This window comes from Microcaecilia unicolor, chromosome 1 (genome assembly GCF_901765095.1).
Source record: "Microcaecilia unicolor chromosome 1, aMicUni1.1, whole genome shotgun sequence".
In the NCBI taxonomy this organism is placed as follows: domain Eukaryota; kingdom Metazoa; phylum Chordata; class Amphibia; order Gymnophiona; family Siphonopidae; genus Microcaecilia; species Microcaecilia unicolor.
The window spans coordinates 182,629,294-182,655,762 of NC_044031.1; the positions used below are offsets into that span (position 1 = coordinate 182,629,294).

The 26,469-nt window shown below is 49.5% G+C and overlaps 1 protein-coding gene across 1 annotated transcript in view; it reads left to right on the forward strand.

The window, feature by feature from the left end:
* Positions 1-26,469, forward strand: part of XPNPEP3 (X-prolyl aminopeptidase 3) — a 231,135-nt gene that overhangs the window by 173,407 nt on the left and 31,259 nt on the right. The window contains exons 8-10 of the mRNA XM_030202992.1: positions 12,801-12,886; positions 13,150-13,333; positions 22,609-22,729. Coding sequence (XP_030058852.1) covers positions 12,801-12,886; positions 13,150-13,333; positions 22,609-22,729 — 391 coding nt within the window. The remainder of the gene's footprint in view (positions 1-12,800; positions 12,887-13,149; positions 13,334-22,608; positions 22,730-26,469) is intronic.

Below are 26,469 nucleotides of genomic sequence, written 5' to 3' on the forward strand. Positions count from 1 at the left end.
AGGTATAAAGCCAGAGTAGTGGCAAAGGGATATCTTCAAAAATATGGAGAAGATTTTGATGAAGTGTTTGCACCTGTAGTGAAACACACGACAATCAGAACACTTCTGAGCATTGCAGTCTCAAAAGGCATGCAAGTCAACCACGTTGATGTGAAAACAGCGTTTCTTCACGGAGATATAACTGAAGACTTGTACATGGAACAGCCAACAGGTTTCATAAATACAAAACAAAGACAGCTAGTGTGTAAATTAAACAAAGGTCTTTATGGATTAAAGCAAAGTGCGAAATGTTGGAATGAAAAATTGCATGAAATATTGACAAATTTAGGATTTAAGCAAGGTGAAGCAGATAAATGCTTGTACACTAGGTGCAGAAATGGACAATATGCATACATTTTAGCTTTTGTTGATGATCTGCTCATTGCAAGCAAAAGTGAGCAAGAGTACAAGGACATTGTAAAATATTTAAACCTCAATGTTGAGATAAAAGAACTTGGTAATGTGTCATACTATCTTGGTATAGAATTGAGAAACAAAATGATGGTTCTTATCTTCTAAGCCAGAAGCAGAAAATAAATGAGCTTATTGAAAGTTTAGGTATGCAAGATGCCCAAGTTGTAAGCACTCCCATGATCACTGATTTTTTGAAGGATGAAACAGTAAGAGAACCTTTACCAGATAACATCCAATATAGATCAGCCATAGGTAAGCTTTTATATCTAGCTACCACATACAGGGCTGATATAGCAAATGCAGTAGGAATTTTGAGCAGAAGGGTCAGCTCACCTACCAAATCAGATTGGACTGCAGTTAAAAGGATGGTAAGGTATTTAAAGGGTACCATTGATTGTAAATTAAAGATTTCAGCCAATAGTAATCCAAAACTAATATGTTACTGTGATTCAGATTGGGCAGGGGATCATTCTGATTATAAATCCACAAGTGGATATGTGTTTATGTATGGAAATGTACAAATTTCATGGGCCAGTCATAAACAAAGTATTGTGAGTTTGTCTTCTACAGAAGCTGAATATGTGCCGTATCGGAAGCGTGCAGAGAACTGATGTGGATTGAAAAACTTTTGCTGGATTTCGGAATAGCTGAAAAGAGACCAATCCAGTTAATGGAAGATAATCAGAGCTGCATCCGACTGTCACAGAATGACAAGGTTCAGTCACGCACCAAGCACATCGCAACGAAATACCACAACGTGCGAGAGTTGGCGAAAGAAGGGGTCATCAGTCTACACTATTGTCACACCAGTGAGATGACAGCTGACATCATGACCAAACCGTTACCCAGAGAACATTTTGTGAATCTGCGTATAAAGCTTGGACTTTGTATGAATAAATAATTGCATGACAGTTATGCATGAGAAGGGGTTTGTTGGAATGTAATTGTATTTTACATGCATTGCCTGTCACCTATTATTTCTCTGTGATTACTCTGTGACCTCTGATGTGAATTACTTAGAGAGGTCACACAGCTATGCAACTTCCTGTGGGGGTTAGATGCAGCAGATGCAGCACATGGAGCACATGGAGCTCATGATCTCTCCTAACCTGAGAGGATCTATGGTGGTGTGAGCATCCATTACCATCTAAGCACATGGAAGGAGCTGATAATACAAATGTATAATAATATGTATATATAAGCCTGTCTGATTATAATCTAACTACAAACTGTGAGTAAACAGATGTTTTGTTACTTCAACTTTAAAGTGACTCAGCAGTGAATTATTCAGGGGTGAATGAGAGAGAGATGAAGAAAGAAATTAACATTTCTAAAGCTGAAGCTGTGTGTACTAAAATCTGCTAGTTATTTACTACAAATAATCCAACAAAAGCAAGTAAGTTGACAATTTCAATATAGAATTAATAAATAAGGAGACTCAACTAGAATGATATTAAGCAAAACTATACTATTAAATAGATAATCTTTAATTATAGAGTGATCAAGTAAGGATTTGATTATCCAAGAGATAGGAAGTAATTGAGAGGTAGAATATGATATAGAAGGATCAAACATTGTTCACTTCAAAATTATTCTTTGCTTTATTGAAGGTTGAACTGAAAAAATGAGTTTTCAGTAAGTTTCATTTGTGTATCTAATTTATTTAGGAAGAGAGTTCCAAGTTTTGGTGCCTTGATATGATGGCAGTATAAATTATTTTGTAGATTACATTCTTGCACCTAGGGAAATGTAAGATGAGATATTCCCTGGATGATGTAATAGCGTTACATAGTGTTTTTTATACTTTATACATCATACTGGTGTACTTTTATGCTGTCATTTGCTTTCCGTTTTTTCTTTTTCTTCTCATCCTTTGCCCTTAGTCTCTGACACCTCTTCTCACCTTTATTCTGTCTTTGCTGCCCTTTCATCTCCATTGCTGTATGTTGCTAGCAGCTTTCATTCTTCCATTGCTCCTTCACCTCCCTTCCCCATCTGTGGTCTTCTCCCATTTCCTCCTCTTTCTTATTTCTCCATATCCCCCTTTCTACCTCTTACCACCATCCAACTCTCCATTCCTTCATGGATTTCACACTCTTCCTCTTCCCTCAGTGGAGTATTCTAAGCAGAAGTGATAGCATGAACGGACATAGTATGCATGCTACTTGTCCCTACTGTATTCCTTCTGCTCCACCTTAAATTAGCTTGCTTCCATTCTTCCATTTGACCCTCTCCTCCCAATGACTCGTTGATCCCAGAAGCCGTCTCATATTCAGAAGAAGAGTAATATTTATTTATTTATTTATTTATTTTATTGCATTTGTATCCCACATTTTCCCACCTATTTGCGGGCTCAGTGTGGTTTACAATACATTGTATTAATGGAAGTACAATTTGTAACAACTCGATTGTGGTTACATTGTTATGCATTGAGTTTAAAACAGAGTCTACGTATCGTTAAGAGAATAGTACAATGGAACAAAGGAAGAACAACGGATACTGATAGGACTATAGAACAATAGCGCGAAAAACTTTCGGGTATAGCAATTTACCTGTAGATTAAGGTTTAAGTATGTTAAAATGAGAGTACAGATGAGAATGTGTTGTTCCATATCATCAAGCTGATCAATCCATAGACTGGTGGGTTGTGTCCATCTACCAGCAGGTGGAGATAGAGAGCAAACTTTTGCCTCCCTATATGTGGTCATGTGCTGCCGGAAACTCCCCAGTATGTTCTCTATCTCAGCAGGTGGTGGTCACACACAGCAGCAGCAGCTCTGGCTAGGCCTCCAAGCCTAATTTTTAGGTTTTGTTGAGTGCCTGGGGTTGAGGGCTCTTTTGAGCAAGTGCAAACCTGGTGGTGCCAGGTCCCTCCTTTTCTCCCCCCTCCCGCTGGCTCCGTTAAAAAAAAAAAAAAAAAAAAAAAAAAATTTTAAACGTCTTTAAAGGCGTTTATTTCGACGTTTATTTAAGCGTCTATTGCAGCTACTCACTGAGACACCAGGTCGTTACAACTCGGAGCGGACAGCAGGTAATTTTACCTTTTTATAGCGGGCGGGGGTTCCCCGATTCTTCTCCTCGTGGCACATGGCGTCGGAGGGCGAGGGCGCAAAGGGTCGCTCCCCGGGTCGCTTGAGCGCTTCTAGAGGGGATGCGGGGGTCTTAAAGCCTGATTCGCCCTTGTTGGGTGGCAGTTTCGTGACCGATGAATGTCCCGGTCCTTCCTCCGGCGTGGCGGTTTTTCCCGCCATAAACGCCCATCCCCCGCTCCTCGCCTCCGCCATTTTGGCCGGCCACGCGGCTCGGACGGCTTCTTCTTGGGCCGCCCTTGAGGTTGGAGACATTAATGCCATGAGCGCCCTTAATTTGGGCGACGGCACAGAAGCGGCTAAAGTTAAGAGCCGTTCTTCCCGCGCGGCTCCTTCGCGGAGTTTCGCGCCGGACGCCATTTTGGATGCGCAGCAGGCCTCTCCCCCGCTGTTGCGAGCGCCGGTTGAGAGTGCGCCTAGGGCTGTTGCCCAGGCTGCGGAAGTACACAGTCTGGGGGGTTTCTCCCCCGAGTTTGTTTTGCTGCTGCATCAGGCCTTCCTCATGCACAACGCTGCCCCCGCTCCCTCGTCTGGTAAAGAGGTTGAGGTTCCCAGAGGTAAACGCCCTCGGGTTGATTCCCAGGCCTTGGAGGAATTTGTCTCCTCCGATGTAGATGAGGGCAGCGTGTCTGAGGTCTCCCAACGGTCCTTTGCGGATTCCTTGGAGGAGACGGATCCCCGCTCGGATGGAGCGGATGACCCCTCTGCAGCGCGGCTTTTTCGCCCAGAGGATTTGCCCAACCTGTTGTTACAGGCCATGGACACTTTGAAGATTTCCTCTCCGGAGGACGTCTCTCCCTCAGCCCCTGTTGGCTCTGCCATTATGCTGGGGACGAAGCGCCCGCCTAGAACCTTCCACGTGCATGATGCCATGCACACCTTAATTTCGGCTCAATGGGATGTCCCAGAAGCGAGCCTTAAAGTGGCTAGGGCTATGTCCCGCCTCTATCCTTTGGCTGTGAGTGAACGTGAGGCCTATCTGTGGCCTACCGTGGATTCTTTAATCACTGCGGTGACTAAGAAAACGGCATTGCCGGTGGAAGGTGGCACGGCCCTAAGGACGCCCAAGACAGGAGATTGGAGGCGGCCTTAAGGTCGTCCTTTGAGGCGGCTGCTTTAAGTTTGCAGGCCTCAGTTTGCGGCTCCTATGTGGCCAGGGCGTGCCTGACTATGGTGCAGCGGGCTTCCCCCTCGGATCATTCCTTGAGGGATGATTGGCCAGCCCTGGAATCGGGCTTAGCCTATTTGGCAGACTTGCTGTATGATGTCTTGAGAGCCTCAGCTAAAGGCATGGCTCAGACAGTCTCTGCGCGGCGGTGGCTTTGGCTGAAACATTGGTCTGCTGACCACGCCTCTAAATCCCGCCTGGCTAAATTGCCTTTTAAAGGCAAGCTGCTCTTTGGGGTCGAGCTGGACAAAATCGTGACCGATCTCGGCACGTCTAAGGGCAAGAAGTTACCGGAGGTCAGGGCTCGGGCTAGTGCTCGTCCCGGTACCTCCAGAGGACGGTTTCAGGAAGCCCGTCGGTACCGCCCGGGCAGGTCGGGTTCTTCTGCCCCCTCTTCCTTTAAGAGGAATTTCTCCCCCAAGCAGCGTTCCTTTCGCAGAGACCGCCGTCCCGGAGGTGCTCCCTCCGGTCCTCCCCCAGGGTCTCGTACCCAATGACGGGGTATTGGTCCACGCCCCAGTGCAGATTGGAGGACGGCTGTCCTCGTTTCTGGGCGAGTGGACCACAATAACTTCAGACGCTTGGGTGCTGGAAGTCATCAGAGACGGCTACAAGCTAGAGTTCTCCCGACCCTTAAGAGACGGGTTTGTACTCTCTCCCTGCAAGTCTCCGGTCAAAGCTGTGGCAGTGCAACAGACTTTGGACAATCTGATCCGCCTGGGTGCGGTCGTTCCGGTGCCAGAAAGTCAGCTTGGCAAGGGGCGTTACTCCATTTACTTTGTGGTACCAAAGAAAGGAGGTTCTGTCCGGCCTATCCTCGACCTCAAAGGGGTCAATCGGGCCTTGAAAGTGCGGCACTTTCGCATGGAGACTCTCCGCTCTGTTTTAGCGGCAGTGAAGGCAGGGGAGTACCTGGCATCCTTGGACATCAAGGAAGCGTACCTGCATATTCCCATCTGGCCTCCTCATCAACGCTTTCTGCGTTTTGCAGTCCTGGGACGACACTTCCAGTTCAGAGCCCTCCCGTTCGGGTTGGCTACTGCTCCGCGGACCTTTTCCAAAGTAATGGTGGTCATAGCGGCCTTCCTGCGAAAGGAAGGAGTACAAGTCCATCCTTATCTGGACGACTGGTTGATCCGAGCCCCCTCTTATGCAGAGTGCGGCAAAGCTGTGGACCGGGTAGTTGCTCTTTTGAGCTCCCTGGGATGGATCATCAACTGGGAGAAGAGCCAGCTGCGCCCGACTCAGTCCCTGGAGTATCTGGGAGTTCGATTCGACACCCAAGTGGGCAGAGTGTTCCTGCCAGACAATCGGATTGTCAAGCTTCAGGCTCAGGTGGACCAGTTCCTGGTAGCCTCTCCTCTTCGGGCTTGGGACTATGTGCAGCTGTTGGGCTCTATGACGGCCACGATGGAAGTAGTGCCCTGGGCCAGGGCTCATATGAGACCACTACAACACTCTCTGCTGCGGCGCTGGACTCCGATGTCGGAGGATTATGCGGTGCGTCTTCCCTTGGATCCAGCAGTGCGCAAGGCGCTGAGCTGGTGGATGCAGACAGACAAGTTGTCTGCGGGAATGCCTCTGGTGACCCCAGAGTGGATTGTCGTCACGACGGACGCCTCATTGTCGGGCTGGGGAGCCCACTGCTTGGGAAGGACAGCGCAGGGGCTTTGGTCTCCTGCAGAGGCGAAGTGGTCTATCAACCTCCTGGAACTCAGAGCCATTCGGTTGGCGCTTTTGGAGTTCATCCCGGTACTGGTGCTGAAGCCTGTACGGGTACTGTCGGACAATGCCACGGCTGTGGCCTATGTCAACCGCCAGGGAGGTACCAAGAGCGCCCCTCTAGCCAAGGAGGCTATGAGTCTATGCCAGTGGGCGGAAGCGAACCTGGAACAGCTGTCAGCGGCCCACATTGCCGGAGTCATGAATGTCAAGGCGGACTTTCTCAGTCGCCATACTTTGGAGCCCGGAGAGTGGCAGCTATCTGCTCAGGCGTTCTTGGACATCACGAAGCGCTGGGGCCAGCCGAGCCTAGATCTGATGGCGTCATCGGCCAATTGCCAAGTGCCGCGCTTCTTCAGCAGAGGACGGGACCCTCGATCCCTGGGAGTAGATGCTCTTCTCCAACAATGGCCGACACAAGAGCTTCTCTATGTGTTCCCACCCTGGCCCATGTTGGGCAGGGTCCTAGACCGGGTGGCAAGACATCCCGGCAGGATAATCCTGGTGGGTCCGGATTGGCCCAGGCGTCCCTGGTATGCGGACTTGATCAGGCTCTCAATCGACGATCCTCTGCGGCTGCCAGTGGAGCGGGGCCTGTTACATCAGGGTCCCGTGGTGATGGAGGATCCCTCCCCCTTTGGTCTTACGGCCTGGCTATTGAGCGGCAGCGTCTGAGGAAGAAGGGCTTCTCAGACAAGGTCATCGCCACTATGCTGAGAGCGAGGAAACGCTCTACTTCTACTGCTTACGCCAGGGTTTGGCGTATCTTTGCAGCGTGGTGTGAAGCAGGCTCACTTTCTCCCTTCACTGCTCCAATTTCTTCAGTGTTGGCGTTCCTGCAAGAAGGTCTGGACAAAGGCCTGTCGCTCAGTTCCCTTAAGGTCCAGGTAGCGGCTCTGGCTTGCTTCAGGGGCCGCCTGAAGGGTGCTTCCCTGGCTTCCCAGCCAGATGTGGTGCGCTTTCTCAAGGGAGTTAATCACCTGCGCCCTCCTCTGCAGTCAGTGGTGCCTGCGTGGAATCTCAACCTGGTGCTAAGAGCATTGCAGAAGCCGCCGTTTGAACCCTTGTCGAGGGCATCTCTGAAAGACCTGACGTTGAAAACAGTCTTTTTGGTGGCTATCACTTCAGCCAGAAGAGTTTCCGAGCTCCAGGCGCTCTCATGTCGAGAGCCTTTTCTGCAGTTCACTGAGGCAGGAGTGACTATTCGCACAGTGCCTTCCTTTCTGCCCAAGATTGTTTCTCGCTTCCATGTGAATCAGCAGCTCTGTCTCCCTTCCTTTCGTAGGGAGGACTACCCAGAGGAGTACTCTGCTCTTAAATATCTGGATGTGAGACGAGTCATCATCAGATACTTGGAAGTGACCAATGATTTCCGGAAATCGGATCATCTGTTTGTCCTGTTTGCAGGTCCTCGTAGGGGTCTGCAGGCTGCTAAGCCTACAGTGGCAAGATGGGTCAAGGAAGCCATTGCAGCGGCTTATGTGGCCGCAGGGAAGGTGCCGCCTATCCAGCTGAAAGCTCACTCCACAAGAGCTCAGGCGGCCTCGATGGCAGAGGCCGGTTCCGTCTCCTTGGAAGAGATATGCAAGGCGGCAACTTGGGCTTCGGCCCATACATTCTCCAAGCATTACCGCTTGACTGTGGCTGCTCGGGCGGAGGCCCGGTTTGGAGCTTCAGTGTTGCGGTCAGGGATTTCTATGTCCCGCCCTGGGTGAGTACTGCTTCGGTACATCCCACCAGTCTATGGATTGATCAGCTTGATGATATGGAAGGTAAAATTATGTATAATCATACCTGATAATTTTCTTTCCATTAATCATAGCTGATCAATCCATAGCCCCTCCCAGTTATCTGTACTGTTTTTATTCTGGTTGCATTTCAGGTTCAAGTTCAGTCTTCAGTTACTTCAGAAAGACTTCGTGTTCAAGTTTTTTCACTTGGATTCTTCAAGTGTTAAGACGAGTTTGTGTTACAGTGAGCTGCTGCATTCCTCTCCCCTCCGTTTTACGGGGCTGGATTGAGACTTAAAATTCTGCCGGCACTCCCTCCCCGCTTCGTGCGGCTGTAGGGCAGTTTTGTACCCCTCCCGCTTCGGCGGTGTTAGGGTCAGTCAGCTCCTCCCGCGGTTGCGGTTGCAGGATAGCCAGATCCCCCCCGCATCGGCGGGTGTGGTGTCCCTCCCCCGCTCCGCGGGGATGAGCTGGACGGATTCCCCTCCCCCACTTGTGTGGGGATGAGCTGGGTTAATTCCCCTCCCCCGTTTCGGCGGTGGTGAGCTGGGCAGAGTGTCCCTTCGTGGGTGTAATTCTCTAAGTGCTGAGTCCTGCGGATGGAGCTTTGATATCGACATACTGAGGAGTTTCCGGCAGCACATGACCACATATAGGGAGGCAAAAGTTTGCTCTCTATCTCCACCTGCTGGTAGATGGACACAACCCACCAGTCTATGGATTGATCAGCTATGATTAATGGAAAGAAAATTATCAGGTATGATTATACATAATTTTACCATGTATAACTAACAGTGTGCGTAGACTTCATGTGTTTTGATCCTTTCTATAGATATTTTCGAAGAGATGGGTCTTCAATAATTTGCGGAAGTCGGTCAGCTCGTTGGTCGTCTTCAGGTTACGTGGAAGGTTGTTCCAAAATTGAGTGCTCATATAAGAAAAGGTTGATGCGTGCATCACTTTATATTTTATGCCTTTGCAATTAGGGAAGTGGAGGTTCAGGAAAGTTTGGGATGATCTTTTAGCGTTTCTAGGTGGTAGGTCTATTAAGTCAGACATGTAGGCTGGGGCTTCACCGTGAATGATTTTGTGGACTAGTGTGCATATTTTAAAAGTGATGCGTTCCTTGAGTGGGAGCCAGTGTAGCTTCTCTCGTAAGGGTTTTGCGCTTTCGTATTTTGGTTTCCCGAAAATGAGTCTGGCATCTGTGTTCTGGGCTGTTTGAAGTTTCTTCAGTATTTGCTCTTTACAACCTGCGTATAATGAGTTGCAGTAATCCAAATGGCTAAGTACGAGTGATTGCACTAGGCTGCGGAAGACGGATCTTGGGAAGAATGGTCTTATTCTTTTCAGTCTCCATATGCTGTAAAACATCTTTTTAGTTGTGTTGTTTGCGTGATTTTCGAGTGTTAGGTGGCAGTCAATAGTGACTCCAAGGATTTTTAAAGTTTCAGAAATTGGAAGATTTAGTTTTGGTGTGTTTATAGCGGTGAATTCATTCGTGTTGTATTGGGAGGTAAGTATCAGGCATTGAGTTTTTTCTGCATTCAGTTTCAAACGAAATGCATCTGCCCAGGTGTTCATGATGTGTAAGCTTTGGTTGATTTCATTGTGGATTTCTTTAATGTCTTGTTTGAAAGGGATGTATATTGTTACATCGTCAACGTATATATGTGGATTAAGGTTATGGCTTGCTAGAAGTTTTGCCAGGGGTGTCATCATTAGGTTGAAGATAGTTGGTGAGAGGGGTGATCCTTGCGGTACTCCGCATTCTGGTATCCATGCTGCAGACGTAGTTGAATTTGATGTGACCTGGTATGAGCGTAAGGTTAGGAACCCCTTGAACCAGTTTAGGGCATTGCCTCCGATGCAGTGGCATAGCAAGGGCAGGGCGGTGGGGGCGGTCCGCCCCGGGTGTCATTGGGTGGGGGGGTGCTCCGCTCCCACTGCTCCGCCTTTAAATTTTTTTTTTCGACGCGCCGGAGAGTGGCAGGCAGCACGGCACGCCTCACATCTGCCCTGCTGCTAGTAAAGAAGATCTCGCTGATGTCGTCGTTTTTCCCACACTGAGTCCCGCCCGCTCTCGCGGTAATAGGAAGTTGCCTCAGAGGGGGGCGGGACTCAATGTAGGAAGGGCGACGACGTCAGCGAGATCTTCTTTACTAGCAGGGCAGACGTGAGGAGCACTGCCTGCCACTTTCCGGCACTTCGAAAAAAATTTTTTAAAGCAGGACAGGGTAGGAGCAGCAGGAGAACGGATCTCAGCTGTCGGGTCGGTGGGGGGGGGACTCAGAGGGGAGAAGGGGATAGGGGAGGGGTGGGGGCGCTCAGAGGGGTGCTTAAAGGAGATTAGGGAGGGTGGGAGAGCATCAAGAAGGGGATTGAGGAGGATTGGGGAGGGGTGGGGGCGCTCAGAGGGGTGCTTAAAGGGGATTAGGGAATGTGGGAGAGCATCAAGGAGGGGAGAAGGGTGGGGGACCTCAGAGGGGTGCTTAAAGGGGATTAGGGAGGGTGGGGGAGCTCAGAGAGGGGAGAAGGGGATTGGGGAAGGGTGGGGGAGCTCAGAGGGGTGCTTAAAGGGGATTAGGGAGGGTGGGGAGCTCAGAGAGGGGAGAAGGGGATTGGGGAGGGGTGGGGGAGCTCAGAGGGGAGCTTAAAGGGGATTAGGGAGGGTGGGGGAGCTCAGATGGGTGCTCAGAGAGGGGAGAAGGATTGGGGGGGAGGGGAGTGCTCAGATGGGAGAAGGGGTCTGAAGCTGGAACTGGGGTCTGACAAGGGGGCAGGAGGGAAAATGGGTCCATGCCTGGGGCAGGTGGGAGAATGGGTCTGGGGCTGAAAGGGGGGGATGCAAGGCATGTGGTGGATGAAGGGGACTGGAACTGGGGGCTGAAAAGAGGGGGCAGAGAGAGAGGGGACAGATCCTGGATGGAAGGGGGGCACATGAGGGAGGACAGACCCTGGACGGATGGGAGAGGGAGGGCAGACGGATTGAAGGGGCAGAGAGAAAGAGCAAATGGTGGGTGGAAGGGGGGAGAGAAAGAGGGCAGACTGGGGCAAATGGTGGATGGAAGGGGCAGAGATAGAGGCCAGATGTTGATGGAAGGGGGAGAGAGAGATGGCAGGCTGGGGCAGATGGTGCATGGAAGGGGCAGAAGTGGATGGAAGGGAGAGAGGGCAGACAGTGGATGGAAGAGGCAGAGAGAGAGAGGGCAGACACTGGATGGCAGAGAGAGAGCGAAGACAGATGCTGGATAGAAGGAAGACAGTGAAAAGATGAGGAAAGCAGAAACCAGAGACAACGAACTGTAAATATATATTTTTATTTTTTTGCTTTAGGATAAAGTAGTATTGTAGCTGTGTTAATAAATGTTTATAATAGAACATGTAAATAAGGTAATCTTTTTATTGGACTAATTTTAATACATTTTACTTTCGGAGAACAAAACCCCCTTCCTCAGGTCAGGATAGGACACTGTAACAGTACTATACTGAATTGACCTGAGGAAGGAGGTTTTGGCCTCTGAAAGCTAAATGTATTAGTCCAATAAAATGATATTATTTGTTTTATTTCTATTTGTTAATTTGTAAAGTGGTGATTGGTATTTGTTAGTTTTTTCAAATTTACATCTGCTGTCTTTATATTTTGCACAGTACTAGAGGACATTTTCTGTTTCTGTGGTGTTGCATTGTATGCAGAGTCTGGCATCGGGGGTTCAGTTTAATTTTTGTCTAAATAGAAAGTTTATGATTACTTATTCTATAGTGGATTAGGGTGTATCTATTTGTGAAAAAGACATGGCTTTCGGTTGGCATTGACTGTGCAGGATCGACGATCTGTACTAATCTGTCTGTTTTCGTTTTACAATAGGTGAATTGATGTTCTAGTGCTCACTGTAGTATTTAAGATGCTTTCCTTTTCCTTGTGTGACTCGTACAAATTACTGCTTATGGTATGGTAGAATTGTTCTATAGGTCCTGAGTGCTTTGTATTCTCGGTATGCCTAGTACTGGATTTCGGGGGGGGGGGGGGGTGTTAAAAAATGACCGGCCCCGGGTGTCAACTACCCTAGCTACGCCACTGCTCCGATGCCAAAGTATTCAAGTATATGTAGTAGGATTCCGTGGTCCACCATGTCAAAGGCACTTGACATGTCAAATTGTAGAAGGAGTATATTGTTGCCAGTTGCAATCATTTGTTTAAATTTAGTCATTAGTGTAATTAGTACTGTTTCGGTGCTGTGGTTCGATCAGAATCCTGATTGGGCATCATGCAGTATTGAGAATTTGTCTAGATAGTTTGTAAGTTGTTTTGTTACCATCCCTTCAGTTATTTTGGTTATTAGTGTTATTAGGGTAACCCTCCTCAAGGGACTCCACAAGGTCCAGTAAGTCAGTCACATCCAACCAGTCTAAAGCAAACGTTAACAGCAAACTGTGCATTGAGCCCTGAGTCTTGGGCAAGGACGAGTAGAAAGCAGCCATGATATTAAGTGGGAAACAGAAAGAGGAAGGGGTTGGAGAATTTGATGGATATATCTAAGGAGATTTATTTGAGGAAAGCTTCATGATCTCATATGTTCCCTGCCTTTTTATTTGAGGGAAAACTGCATGATCTCATATGTTCCTGCCCTTTTATAGGATGGAGAGATGGTGCTTCTTGATGGTGGCTGTGAATTCTCCTGCTATGTGAGTGATATCACACGCACTTGGCCTATCAGTGGCAGGTAGGACTGTAAATGGGGACTTGCAGGGGATAAAGGGCATGGAATTTAGCCACAAGAAGAAAAAGGGAGAGGGTGAGGATTCTTTTGAATGTGGCTTTGCAAAATATCTGTTAAGTTTGATTCTGAAGTTGTGGGAGCAGTGTGAAAGTTCCTGGGAAGAAGGCTTGCAAATGAAATCTGTATATGTGGAATGCATTCTGTATTGGGTTAGTGGGACTGCAATATATGTGTTGTCTGATTTGGATTTGCTTTCCATTTCTAAGGTTCACTAAGCCTCAGGCAGAACTGTACCAGGCTGTGCTGGATGTGCAGAAGGCCTGTCTCATCCAGTGCACAGAGGGTATGAGCCTGGAGAACATTTACAGCTTGATGCTGACATTAATTGGACAGAAACTGAAGGAGTTGGGGATCCTGCCAAAATACTACATTGACAGTCACCTGTTCAAGGTAATTCTTTGTGCTTACAGGCGGTGCTGTTTCTCATTTTGACAGGCTATCCGGTGGATTCCATATTTGCGCCGAAATCAAGCGCATTCTATAACAATGCACATATATGGCTTAACAAACCAATCAGCGTTTTTAATAGCAATTAACGAGCAATAATGAGCACTAATTGGCAATAATTAGAATTTACACGCATAACTCGCAAAGTGTATTCTGTAATGCACAGCGCCTAAATTCTAATGCGCGGAGCCAAGAAGGGGCATGGTTATGGATGGGGAAATGGGCATTTCGTTCCAAAATTTACACGCATTGTTATAGAATATGCCCCTCTGCACCTAAATCTACGTTTCGATATTTACACCACATTTCCATTGGTATAAATGGATGCACATAGTTCTAGGCGCTGGAATATCAACTAAGCGTATTTTGTATACCACGCCTAAATCTAGGCACCACTTATAGAATACGCTTAGGTGGAAATTTATTCCGCACAGATTTTTCAGGCGCCATATATAGAATCTAGTCCTATATCATTAAGTTATTTTAGCATATAATTTGTTTTAAATAATCAGAAAACATCAAATTAAATTTGATTTCATATTTTTGTAGATAATAGCACATATATCTTTAGTATATAATTGTGCTTTTGCAATTTTATATGGGTAACACTACACCGAAACAACATGAGTAAAAATGCAAAACAAGAATCTGTGTTTTCACTGTAATTTCCTTAACAAACAATCATTGGGCAGGAATAAATATGCTAAGTAGCTAACCTTACCATTTTTCCCTATGGTTTTCGGCATCTGCCCGTTTACTACAAACTGTTTGAATCTATTATTCATCCATCAAACATGTCCGGGTGGGGGTGGGGTGTCTGACTGAGAGCACATGTGTGTCACAAACTTGCGCTTAAAAGATGTGCACCCTTTCCACTGAAATGCATTTGGCTGTTTGGCCTGCAGATGGCATTAGCTGCCCCTATAATGCTTTCAGTAAGGTGTTGCAGTTTTTATGTGTGCTGATGCAATCTTCTGACTTGTTTTGGAGTATTAGATTGCTGGTAGATGGAGCAAGTACTGCATGCTGTGAGTGATGCTGTGCTGTGGGGTTGGTCTAATGATTCAGTGCCAGTGCATAGCGCTACCAATCAGAGGAGCTTGGGTTTGATTCTTAGCTCTGGTCTTCCACAACCTGAGCCAGCTGGTGCTGGAATGCCACAGGACCAATATTAAGAGTACCTACTCTTTCCTTAATAGCATTTAGTGGATGGATTTAAGGCCCATAATGTTAGGGTTGTGGAAAAAAGGCTAGTTAATAGCTGCCAGCAAGACCTGTTTACATTTCTTCTATTCACTGTCACTGCAGTTAACTAGGAGAATAAGGTAAAATTATGTATCATACCTGATAATTTTCTTTCCATTAATCATAGCTGATCAATCCATAGACTGGTGGGTTGTGTCCATCTACCAGCAGGTGGAGATAGAGAGCAAACTTTTGCCTCCCTATATGTGGTCATGTGCTGCCGGAAACTCCTCAGTATGTCGATATCAAAGCTCCATCAGCACTTAGAGAATTACACCCACGAAGGGACACTCTGCCCAGCTCACCACCGCCGAAACGGGGGAGGGGAATTAACCCAGCTCATCCCCACACAAGTGGGGGAGGGGAATCCGTCCAGCTCATCCCCGCGGAGCGGGGGAGGGACACCACACCCGCCGATGCGGGGGGATCTGGCTTATCCTGCAACCGCAACCGCGGGAGGAGCTGACTGACCCTAACACCGCCGAAGCGGGAGGGGTACAAAGCTGCCCTACAGCCGCACGAAGCGGGAGGGAGTGCCGGCAGAATTTAAATCTCAATCCAGCCCCGTAAAACGGAGGGGAGAGGAATGCAGCAGCTCACTGTAACACAAACTCGTCTCAACTCTTGAAGAATCCAAGTGAAAGAAGAACTTGAACACGAAGTCCTCCTGAAGTAACTGAAGGCTAAACTTGAACCTAAAATTCAACCAGAATATAAACAGTACAGATATCTGGGAGGGGCTATGGATTGATCAGCTATGATTAATGGAAAGAAAATTATCAGGTATGATACATAATTTTACCTTCCATATCATCAAGCTGATCAATCCATAGACTGGTGGGATGTACCGAAGCAGTACTCACCCAGGGCGGGACATAGAAATCCCTGACCGCAACACTGAAGCTCCAAACCGGGCCTCCGCCCGAGCAGCCACAGTCAAGCGGTAATGCCTGGCAAAGGTATGGGCCTTCCCCGCGGCCACCTAAGCCGCTGCAATGGCTTCCTTGCCCATCTTGCCACTGTAGGCTTAGAAGCCTGCAGACCCTTACGAGGACCTGTAAACAGGACAAACAGATGATCCGATTTCCGGAAATCATTGGTCACTTCCAAGTATCTGATGATGACTCGTCTCACATCCAGAAATTGAGAGCAGAGTATTCCTCTGGGTAGACCTCCCTACGGAAGGAAGGGAGACAGAGCTGCTGAATCACATGGAAGCGAAAAACAATCTTGGGCAGGAAGGAAGGCACTGTGCGAATAGTCACTCCTGCCTCAGTGAACTGCAGAACAAGCTCTCGACATGAGAGTGCCTGGAGCTCGGAAACTCTTCTGGCTGAAGTGATAGCCACCAAAAAGACTGCTGTCAACGTCAGGTCTTTCAGAGATGCCCTCGACAAGGGTTCAAAAGGCGGCTTCTGCAATGCTCTTAGCACCAGGTTGAGATTCCACGCAGGCACCACTGAGTACAGAGGAGGGCGCAGGTGATTAACTCCCTTGAGAAAGCGCACCACATCTGGCTGCGAAGCCAGGGAAGCACCCTTCAGGCGGCCCCTGAAGCAAGCCAGAGCCGCTACCTGAACTTTCAGGGAACTGAGCGACAGGCCTTTGTCCAGACCTTCTTGCAGGAACGCCAACACTGAAGAAATTGGAGCAGTGAAGGGAGAAAGTGAGCCTGCTTCACCCCACGCTGCAAAGATACGCCAAACCCTGGCGTAAGCAGTAGAAGTAGAGCGCTTCCTCGCTCTCAGCATAGTGGCAATGACCTTGTCTGAGAAGCCCTTCTTTCTCAGACGCTGCCGCTCAATAGCCAGGCCTTAAGACCAAAGGGGGAGGGATCCTCCATCACCACGGGACCCTGATGAAACAGGCCCTGCTCCACTGGCAGCCGCAGAGGATCGCCGACTGAGAGCCTGATCAAGTCCGCATACCAGGGACGTCTGGGCCAATCCGGACCCTCCAGGATTACCCTGCCGGGATGCTTTGCCACCCGGTCTAGCACCCTGCCCAACATGGGCCAGGGCGGGAACACATAGAGAAGCTCTTGTGTCGGCCACTGTTGGAGAAGAGCATCTACTCCCAGGGATCGAGGGTCCCGTCCTCTGCTGAAAAAGCGCGGCACTTGACAATTGGCCGATGACGCCATCAGATCTAGGCTCGGCTGGCCCCAGCGCTTCGTGATGCCCAAGAACGCCTGAGCAGATAGCTGCCACTCTCCGGGCTCCAAGGTATGGCGACTGAGAAAGTCCGCCTTGACATTCATGACTCCGGCAATGTGGGCCGCTGACAGCTGTTCCAGGTTCGCTTCCGCCCACTGGCATAGATTCATGGCCTCCTTGGCTAGAGGGGCGCTCTTGGTACCTCCCTGGCGGTTGACATAGGCCACAGCCGTGGCATTGTCCGACAGGACCCGTACAGGCTTCAACACCAGTACCGGGATGAACTCCAACAACACCAACCGAATGGCTCTGAGTTCCAGGAGGCTGATAGACCACTTGCCTCTGCAGGAGACCAGAGCCCCTGCGCTGTCCTTCCCAAGCAGTGGGCTCCCCAGCCCATCAAAGAGGCGTCTGTCGTGACGACAATCCACTCCGGGGTCACCAGAGGCATTCCCGCAGACAACTTGCCTGTCTGCGTCCACCAGCTCAGCGCCTTGCGCACTGCTGGGTCCAAGGGAAGGCGCACAGCATAATCCTCCGACATCGGAGTCCAGCGCAGCAGCAGAGATTGTTGTAGTGGTCTCATATGAGCCCTGGCCCAGGGCACTACTTCCATCGTGGCCGTCATAGAGCCCAACAGCTGCACGTAGTCCCAAGCCCGAATAGGAGAGGCTACTAGGAACTAGTCCACCTGAGCCTGAAACTTGACAATCCGATTGTCCGGCAGGAACACTCTGCCCACTTGGGTGTCGAATCGAACTCCCAGATACTCCAGGGACTGAGTCGGGCGCAGCTGGCTTTACTCCCAGTTGATGATCCACCCCAGGGAGCTCAAAAGAGCAACCACCCGGTTCACAGCTTTGCCGCACTCTGCATAAGAGGGGGCTTGGATCAACCAGTCGTCCAGATAAGGATGGACTTGAACTCCTTCCTTCCTCAGGAAGGCCGCGATGACCACCATTACTTTGGAGAAGGTCCGCGGAGCAGTAGCCAACCCGAACGGGAGGGCTCTGAACTGGAAGTGTCGGCCCAGTACTGCAAAACGCAGAAAGCGTTGATGAGGAGGCCAGATGGGAATATGCAAGTACGCTTCCTTGATGTCCAAGGATGCCAGGAACTCTCCTGCCTTCACTGCCGCTATAACAGAGCGGAGGGTCTCCATGCGAAAGTGCCGAACTTTCAAGGCCCAATTGACCCCTTGAGGTCGAAGATAGGCCGTACAGAACCTCCTTTCTTTGGTATCACAAAGAAAAAGGAGTAACATCCCTTGCCAAGCTGATTTTCTGGCACCGGAACGACCGCCCCAGGCGGATCAGATTGTTCAAGGTCTGCTGCACTACCACAGCTTTGACCGGAGACTTGCAGGGAGAGAGTACAAACCCGTCTTTTAAGGGTCGGCAGAACTCTAGCTTGTAGCCGTCTCTGATGACTTCCAGCACTCAAGCGTCTGAAGTTATTGTGGTCCACTCGCCCATAAACGAGGACAGACGTCCTCCAATCTGCACTGGGGCGTGGACCAAGGCCCCGTCATTGGGTACGAGACCCTGGGGGAGGACTGGAGGGAGCACCTCCGGGACGGCGGTCTCTGCGAAAGGAATGCTGCTTGGGGGAGAAGTTCCTCTTGAAGGAAGAGGGGGCAGAGGAGCCCGACCTGCCCGGGCGGTACCGACGGGCTTCCTGAAACCGTCCTCTGGAGGTACCAGGGCGAGTACTAGCCCGAACCCTGACCTCTGGTAACTTCTTGCCCTTAGACGTGCCGAGATCGGTCACGATTTTGTCCAGCTCGACCCCAAAGAGCAGCTTGCCTTTAAAAGGCAATCTAGCCAGGCGGGTTTTAGAGGCGTGGTCAGCAGACCAATGTTTCAGCCAAAGCCACCGCCGCGCAGAGATTGTCTGAGCCATGCCTTTCGCTGAGGCCCTCAAGACATCATACAGCAAGTCTGCCAAATAGGCTAAGCCCGATTCCAGGGCCGGCCAATCAGCCCTCAAGGAAAGATCCGAGGGGAAAGCCCGCTGCACCATAGTCAGGCACGCCCTGGCCACATAGGAGCCGCAAATTGAGGCCTGCAAACTTAAAGCAGCTGCCTCAAAGGACGACCTTAAGGCCGCCTCCAATCTTCTGTCTTGGGCGTCCTTTAGGGCCGTGCCACCTTCCACCGGCAACGCCGTTTTCTTAGTCACCGCAGTGATTAAAGAATCCACGGTAGGCCACAGATAGGCCTCACGTTCACTTTCAGTCAAAGGATAGAGGCGGGACATAGCCCTAGCCACTTTAAGGCTCGCTTCCGGGACATCCCATTGAGCCGCAATTAAGGTGTGCATGGCATCATGCACGTGGAAGGTTCTAGGCGGGCGCTTCGTCCCCAGCATAATGGCAGAGCCAACAGGGGCTGAGGGAGAGACGTCCTCCAGAGAGGAAATCTTCAAAGTGTCCATGGCCTGTACCAACAGGTTGGACAAATCCTCTGAGCTAAAAAACCGCGCTGCAGAGGGGTCATCCGCTCCATCCGAGCGGGGATCCGTCTCCTCCAAGGAATCCGCAAAGGACCGTTGGGAGACCTCAGATACGCTGCCCTCATCTACATCGGAGGAGACAAAGTCCTCCAAGGCCTGGGAATCAACCTGAGGGCGTTTACCTCTGGGAACCTCAACCTCTTTACCAGACGAGGGAGCAGGGGCAGCGTTTTGCATAAGGAAGGCCTGATGCAGCAGCAAAACAAACTCGGGGGAGAAACCCCCCAGACTGTGTACTTCCGCAGCCTGGGCAACAGCCCTAGACGCACCCTCAACCGGCGCTCGCAAGAGCGGGAGAGAGACATGCTGCGCATCCAAAATGGCGTCCGGCGCGACACTCCGCGAAGGAGCCGCGCGGGAAGAACGGCGCTTAACTTTAGCCGCTTTTGTGCCGTCGCCCAAATTAAGGGCGTTCATGGCATTAATGTCTCCAACCTCAAGGGCGGCCCAAGAAGAAGCCGTCCGAGCCGCGTGGCCGGCCAAGATAGCGGAGGCGAGGAGTGGGGGATGGGCGTTTATGGCGGGAAAAATCGCCACGCCGGAGGAAGGACCGGGACATTCATCGGCCACGAAACTGTCACCCAACAAGGGCGAATCAGGCTTTAAGACCCCCGCATCCCCTCCAGAAGCGCCCAAGCGATCCGGGGAGCAACTCTTTACGCCCTCGCCCTCCGACGCCATATGCCACGTGGAGATAAATCGGGGAACCCCCTGCCCGCTATATAAAGGTAAAAATTACCTGCTGTCCGCTCCGAGCTGTAACGACCTGGTGTCCCAGTGAGTAGCTGCAATAAACGTTTAAATAAACGTTGAAATAAACGCCTTTAAGGACGTTCAAAATTTTTTTTTTTTTTTTTAACGGAGCCAGCGGGAGGGGGGAGAAAAGGAGGGACCTGGCACCACCAGGTTTGCACTTGCTCAAAAGAGCCCTCAACCCCAGGCACTCAACAAAACCTAAAAATTAGGCTTGGAGGCCTAGCCAGAGCTGCTGCTGTGTGTGACCACCACCTGCTGAGATAGAGAACATACTGGGGAGTTTCCGGCAGCACATGACCACATATAGGGAGGCAAAAGTTTGCTCTCTATCTCCACCTGCTGGTAGATGGACACAACCCACCAGTCTATGGATTGATCAGCTTGATGATATGGAAATCTCTCGGGCCCAGATGCACAAAACCTAACGAGCCCACAACTTGCGTTTTAAACTGGTTCCAGCCATTCATCAAGTGGTAACAGAAGAGGGGCAAATGAGAACTTTTGAAGAACTGCAGACACAATTTACCCTCAAACTGTGGGATCGTTTTCATTACTGGCAGTTGACTCACTATGTAAAATGTTTGCCTTGGGAATGCCTCACAGAAGATGTGCAGGAGGAACTGTCATCAGCTTACTCCTTACAGTCCCAGGGTAGAGTGTCATTATCCATGAATCATCGACATCTAAAAGACAGGACAGAAGAACCGGACTACCAATTGATGACTAGGCAGTGGAACGCGGACTTGGGCACAACCTTACTACCAATTATAATGCAGGAGTATATCAACAAGATCCAAAAAGCTTCCAAGATGGTTCAATACAGCGAAATGGAATACAAATTTGTAATGAGGGCATATATCCCCCCAAGGAGAGCCTTCCATATGGGAATATCCCCGGATGGTGCTTGCCCTAAGTGTGGGGCGCAGGGGGCAACACTTGGACATACGTTTTGGATATGCCCCAACATCCAAAAATTTTGGACAATACTTACTCAGTCGATTTCACAGATGTGGGGTGCTACTTGTAAGAAGGGACCACAGATGTTATTTGGAAGACCTATGCTGGTGCGCCCGATTCCGACAGGGTTTAAGGGATTTACTCATAGAGCCATAATGATTGCAAAAAAAGTCATACTTACTGAGTGGATTACAAATAAAACTCCAACCTTGCAACAGTGGCGTGGTTTGATGATAGACTACATGAAGTTTGAAAAGAAATTGGCAGACTGTAAAAGTGAAAGAAGATTTACAGAAAAGGACTTCTATCGGATTTGGACTGCCTTCTGGCAGACTATCCCCTTAGGGGGAAGAGGTCGGATCCTGAACTTGTAGCAGAACTGCTTGGACAATCCAGTACAAATTGATCGGCTAAGAACATAAGGGAGGGCGGATGTGGGAGGGAAGGGGGGGGACAGGGAGCTATGTAACACCAGGAAAGATCTCACAGGAATAAAAAGGACATTGGAAGTAGAATGTAGGTCATGGTAGATTAGAAGTTTATGTTAGCAAAATTAAGAGAAAGTTGAAGTTATAAATACCTTGTTTATACTAGGCATGAAAATTGTTTAGAGCCTATTACTCAATATGACATGGAATTTTCTGTGAAAATCAATAAACAAATTTAAAAATAAATAAACTGGTTCCAGCCAGTTTAAAACGCAAGTAGTGCACCCCGGGCATGCACTAAGGGCATTTTCCCTGCCACGGTAGCAGGCAACGAAAACGGAATGCAAATGATTGAAAAGCTATTATAATGAGCTGCACTATCGTTGCAGCCCATTATAATGAGATGCACTACCGTTTTTCCGATTCCCTTACCGTAGGAACCCTAACGAGATGTCTGACCTCTTGTTAGGGCTCCTGTGAGGGAATCGGAAAGGAAAAGGGCCCCCAAAAAAGGTAAAAAAGAAAAAAAAAAGCAGGGAGCGCATGTGAGGGGCGTCCTTTAAGGACGTACTCTCCCTGCGCTTCTGAGAGACGTCTTTTTTTTCGCTTTTTTTTTTTTTTTGCTCTGCCGGCGCTCGTGTTTTTTTTCCCCCCTTCTATTTAGTCTTCGCCGCGCCACTTACCCCTCCACAGCGAAATTTTTCTATTTTCCTGGTTGCTGGAGAATCGGGACGTCCCTTTAGATTAGGCTCCTCTTCCTGGTCTCTTCAGCCAATCAGAGCGCGTTTCGCTGACAACAGCCAGCTAAACCCGCTTTGATTGGCTGAAGAGACCAGGAAGAGGAGCCTAATCTAAAGGGACGTCCCGATTCTCCGACTCAGGTACCGAAGGACTAGAGAATGCAAGTGAGCTACAACGAGTAGCTCATTTGCATTCCCTATCGTTGATGCATTCCCGTTCCCTACTGATTCGCTATGGAATCGGTAGGGAACAGGAATTACCAATGTCTTTAATGCATCTGGGCCTCGGAGGTTGCAAATTAAGACTCATAGTGCCAGATTCCAGCTCTTGTTTTCACTGAACTGTACACACAAAGGAACAGGAAGAAACTGAGTGGAAAAAAAAGATCTGCTATTGATTCTTTATCTTGGCTTTCTTTCAGGCAGTTCGCAGGTATTGCCCCCATCATGTGGGCCATTACTTGGGGATGGATGTCCATGACACTCCAGATATGTCCAGGTCCTTACCGCTACAGCAAGGCATGGTGGTCACCATTGAGCCAGGTAAAAGATAAAGCAGGGGCAGGATGGACTTTGTCTATGTAATCACCTTTCAGGATCCATTTTATAAGAAACGAGATAGAGGCTGACCGAAAACAGCGCCTCACAGGACATCATGGGCCATCCATCCCTGCCGATCGCGCCCCCCCCCCCCCCCATTCCACCCCTCTCCCCTACCCAACCCATTTGCCCTCCCACCACCCACTTTTGCTTTAAACGACTTAGTGGTCTAGTAGTTTTTTCTGGGCAAGAGCAATCCCCAGTTGCTATTTTCCCCACAGGCTCTTCAGCCAAAATGGCTGCCTGGTCTTCCTGCGGCAGCTGTATGGTAAAAATGGGGGTTGAGACCTTTTTTTTTTTTTTCTTTGTTCCTGCACCCTTTTCCTAAATTATGCGTCCACTAGTGACTTCTGACAGTTACTTATGGTAACTGCTAACATGTCGCTAAAAGTACTGTACACAGTTTTCTCCAAGGACAGGCAGGCCAGTGGATTCTCACATGTGGGTGATGGTGCCCAGTGTGGAACGCTATTTAGGATACTATCTCTTTAAGAGCTTGTGGCAGCGCTCCCACTGCGCATGCAGGAATGTCTTCCTGCCCACCATGCAAACACGGGACCATCAGTCTCCTTCATCTACAGTGAGGAGAGAACACATTGGTCGTGGCTCCTCACAGTGTCTGCATGTGTTTATCTTTTTTGAGCTATTGTGCTTTCCCTCACGGGTATTTTTGCCCTAAATTGACCTTTTCCCTCTTTGGGATATTTTCCTTCCTTCCCTTAAGGTTTTGTTTTCCCCGGTTTTTAGGTTATCTTTATTTTTCTCAGGCTCCCGAGGCCCTCTTAGGCCTAAATATCGGCCGTGATTCTTTCTCTTTATTTTTTCAGTGATTTGCGCCTTTTTGTATCACTGTAGAGTCATTTGATTTGGCCACAGCTGTTTTCCCTTCTTTGTCATTGAAGGTTCTCAGTGGCTTCAAGCGCTGTGCTTCATGCAATCGGACCATCTCTTCAGCTGACACCCATTCCTGGTGTATCCCTTATTTGGGGCCAGACCATAAGTCTACCAACTATTCTTTGAGGACAAGCAGGCTGCTTGTTGTCACGACTGACTGGGTGACGTCCACGGCAGCCCCCACGAACGGAAATCTTCCTAGCAACAAAAGCTTGCTAGAGCCTTCGAACATGCGCACCGATCTTCCCGCCCGTTGCGCGATCCCAATCAGTTTTTCTCTTTCCGCGGTGAAGGATAGACTGCTTGCGGTCTATCTCTGGTTTTGCCCATGAAAAGAGCCTTCGGTTTCACGTTTTTTTCGCGTTCTATATAGTCTTCTACAGTCCTGTTCCTTTTTCCCTTTAAAAAAAAATCCTTTATTCCATATCATCAAGCTGATCAATCCATAGACTGGTGGGTTGTGTCCATCTACCAGCAGGTGGAGATAGAGAGCAAACTTTTGCCTCCCTATATGTGGTCATGTGCTGCCGGAAACTCCCCAGTATGTTCTCTATCTCAGCAGGTGGTGGTCACACACAGCAGCAGCTCTGGCTAGGCCTCCAAGCCTAATTTTTAGGTTTTGTTGAGTGCCTGGGGTTGAGGGCTCTTTTGAGCAAGTGCAAACCTGGTGGTACCAGGTCCCTCCTTTTCTCCCCCCTCCCGCTGGCTCCGTTTAAAAAAAAAAAAAAAAAAAATTTTTAAACGTCCTTAAAGGCGTTTATTTCGACGTTTATTTAAACGTTCATTGCAGCTACTCACTGGGACACCAGTTCGTTACAGCTCGGAGCGGACAGCAGGTAATTTTTACCTTTTTATAGCGGGCAGGGGGTTCCCCGATTCTTCTCCTCGTGGCATATGGCGTCGGAGGGCGAGGGCGCAAAGGGTCGCTCCCCGGATCGCTTGAGCGCTTCTAGAGGGGATGCGGGGGTCTTACAGCCTGATTCGCCCTTGTTGGGTGACAGTTTCATGACCGATGAATGGTCCCGGTCCTTCCTCCGGCGTGGCGGTTTTTCCCGCCATAAACGCCCATCCCCCGCTCCTCGCCTCCGCCATCTTGGCCGGCCACGCGGCTCGGACGGCTTCTTCGTGGGCCGCCCTTGAGGTTGGAGACATTAATGCCATGAACGCCCTTAATTTGGGCGACGGCACAAAGCGGCTAAAGTTAAACGCCGTTCTTCCCGCGCGGCTCCTTCGCGGAGTGTCGCGCCGGACGCCATTTTGGATGCGCAGCATGTCTCTCTCCCGCTCTTGCGAGCGCCGGTTGAGGGTGCGTCTAGGGCTGTTGCCCAGGCTGCGGAAGTACACAGTCTGGGGGGTTTCTCCCCCGAGTTTGTTTTGCTGCTGCATCAGGCTTTCCTCATGCAAAACGCTGCCCCTGCTCCCTCGTCTGGTAAAGAGGTTGAGGTTCCCAGAGGTAAACGCCCTCGGGTTGATTCCCAGGCCTTGGAGGACTTTGTCTCCTCCGATGTAGATGAGGGCAGCGTGTCTGAGGTCTCCCAACGGTCCTTTGCGGATTCCTTGGAGGAGACGGATCCCCGCTCGGATGGAGCGGATGACCCCTCGGCAGCGGCTCTTTAACTCAGAGGATTTGCCCAACCTGTTAGTGCAGGCCATGGGCATTTTGAAGATTTCCTCTCCGGAGGACGTCTCTCCCTCAGCCCCTGTTGGCTCTGCCATTATGCTGGGGACGAAGCGCCCGCCTAGAACCTTCCACATGCATGATGCCATGCACTCCTTAATTTCGGCTCAATGGGATGTCCCGGAAGCGAGCCTTAAAGTGGCTAGGGCTATGTCCCGCCGCTATCCTTTGCCTGAAGGTGAACGTGAGGCCTTTCTGTGGCCTACCGTGGATTCTTTTTTTTTTTTTTTTAAATCATTTATTTATAATTTTTTCATTTTACAAGGATCACTTGCAAAACAGTAAAACAGAGATGATTGTACATTAAAACAATATTTGAGAGTCACGTGATGCACTGAGAGAGGAAGGACGTACGTCGTTTGCTCTCCGAGGCCCTCCGCTCCAAATTGCCTAAAAACTCCGAAATTACGCCATCAGTGACCTATTTACGCTGCAATTCCTCCAGGGGATCATGGATAAGTACGTAGAATCAACACCTAAAGTCCTGCCGGCGCGGAACGCCAAAAGAGAGAAAGAAAAACAACGGACGGCGGAGGCGGGTGAGGCGAAGGCCTCGCCATCAGGCGGCCAGAGTTTCTCAGCGGGCAATTAGCGCAACTCACAACGGCGGTCGCCCAAGCGCTGGAGCCGCGCTTCGAGAGACTACTGACCCAGGCTTTGGAACCGCGATTGGAAAAACTCTCTACCCAGCTGGCAGGATTTGAAACTACACTGGCAGAGACGACGCAGAGAACGGGAGAACTAGAGCGGAGAGTATCCGAACTAGAAGACGCACACCAGCCCATACCGGCACAGATCGACAAACTGCAAAAGACGGTAGGCGCTCTAACAGACAAAGTTGACGAACTTGAAAATAGAGCACGCCGCAGCAACCTTAGACTCATCGGAATCCCAGAGTCCGTGGGGGATTCAGTGCTGGCCACGGTAGTTGAAAAATGGCTGACTACAGAGTTCGCGTTGTCAGATCACGCTGGGGCCCTCTGCCTGGAACGGGTACATCGGCTGGGCCGCGTCCAAGATGGCCGACAGACCCCGCGCCCCGTGATCATAAAGATCCACAATTACATACACATGATGGAAATCTTGAGGGGCTATCGGCTCAAACGAGATA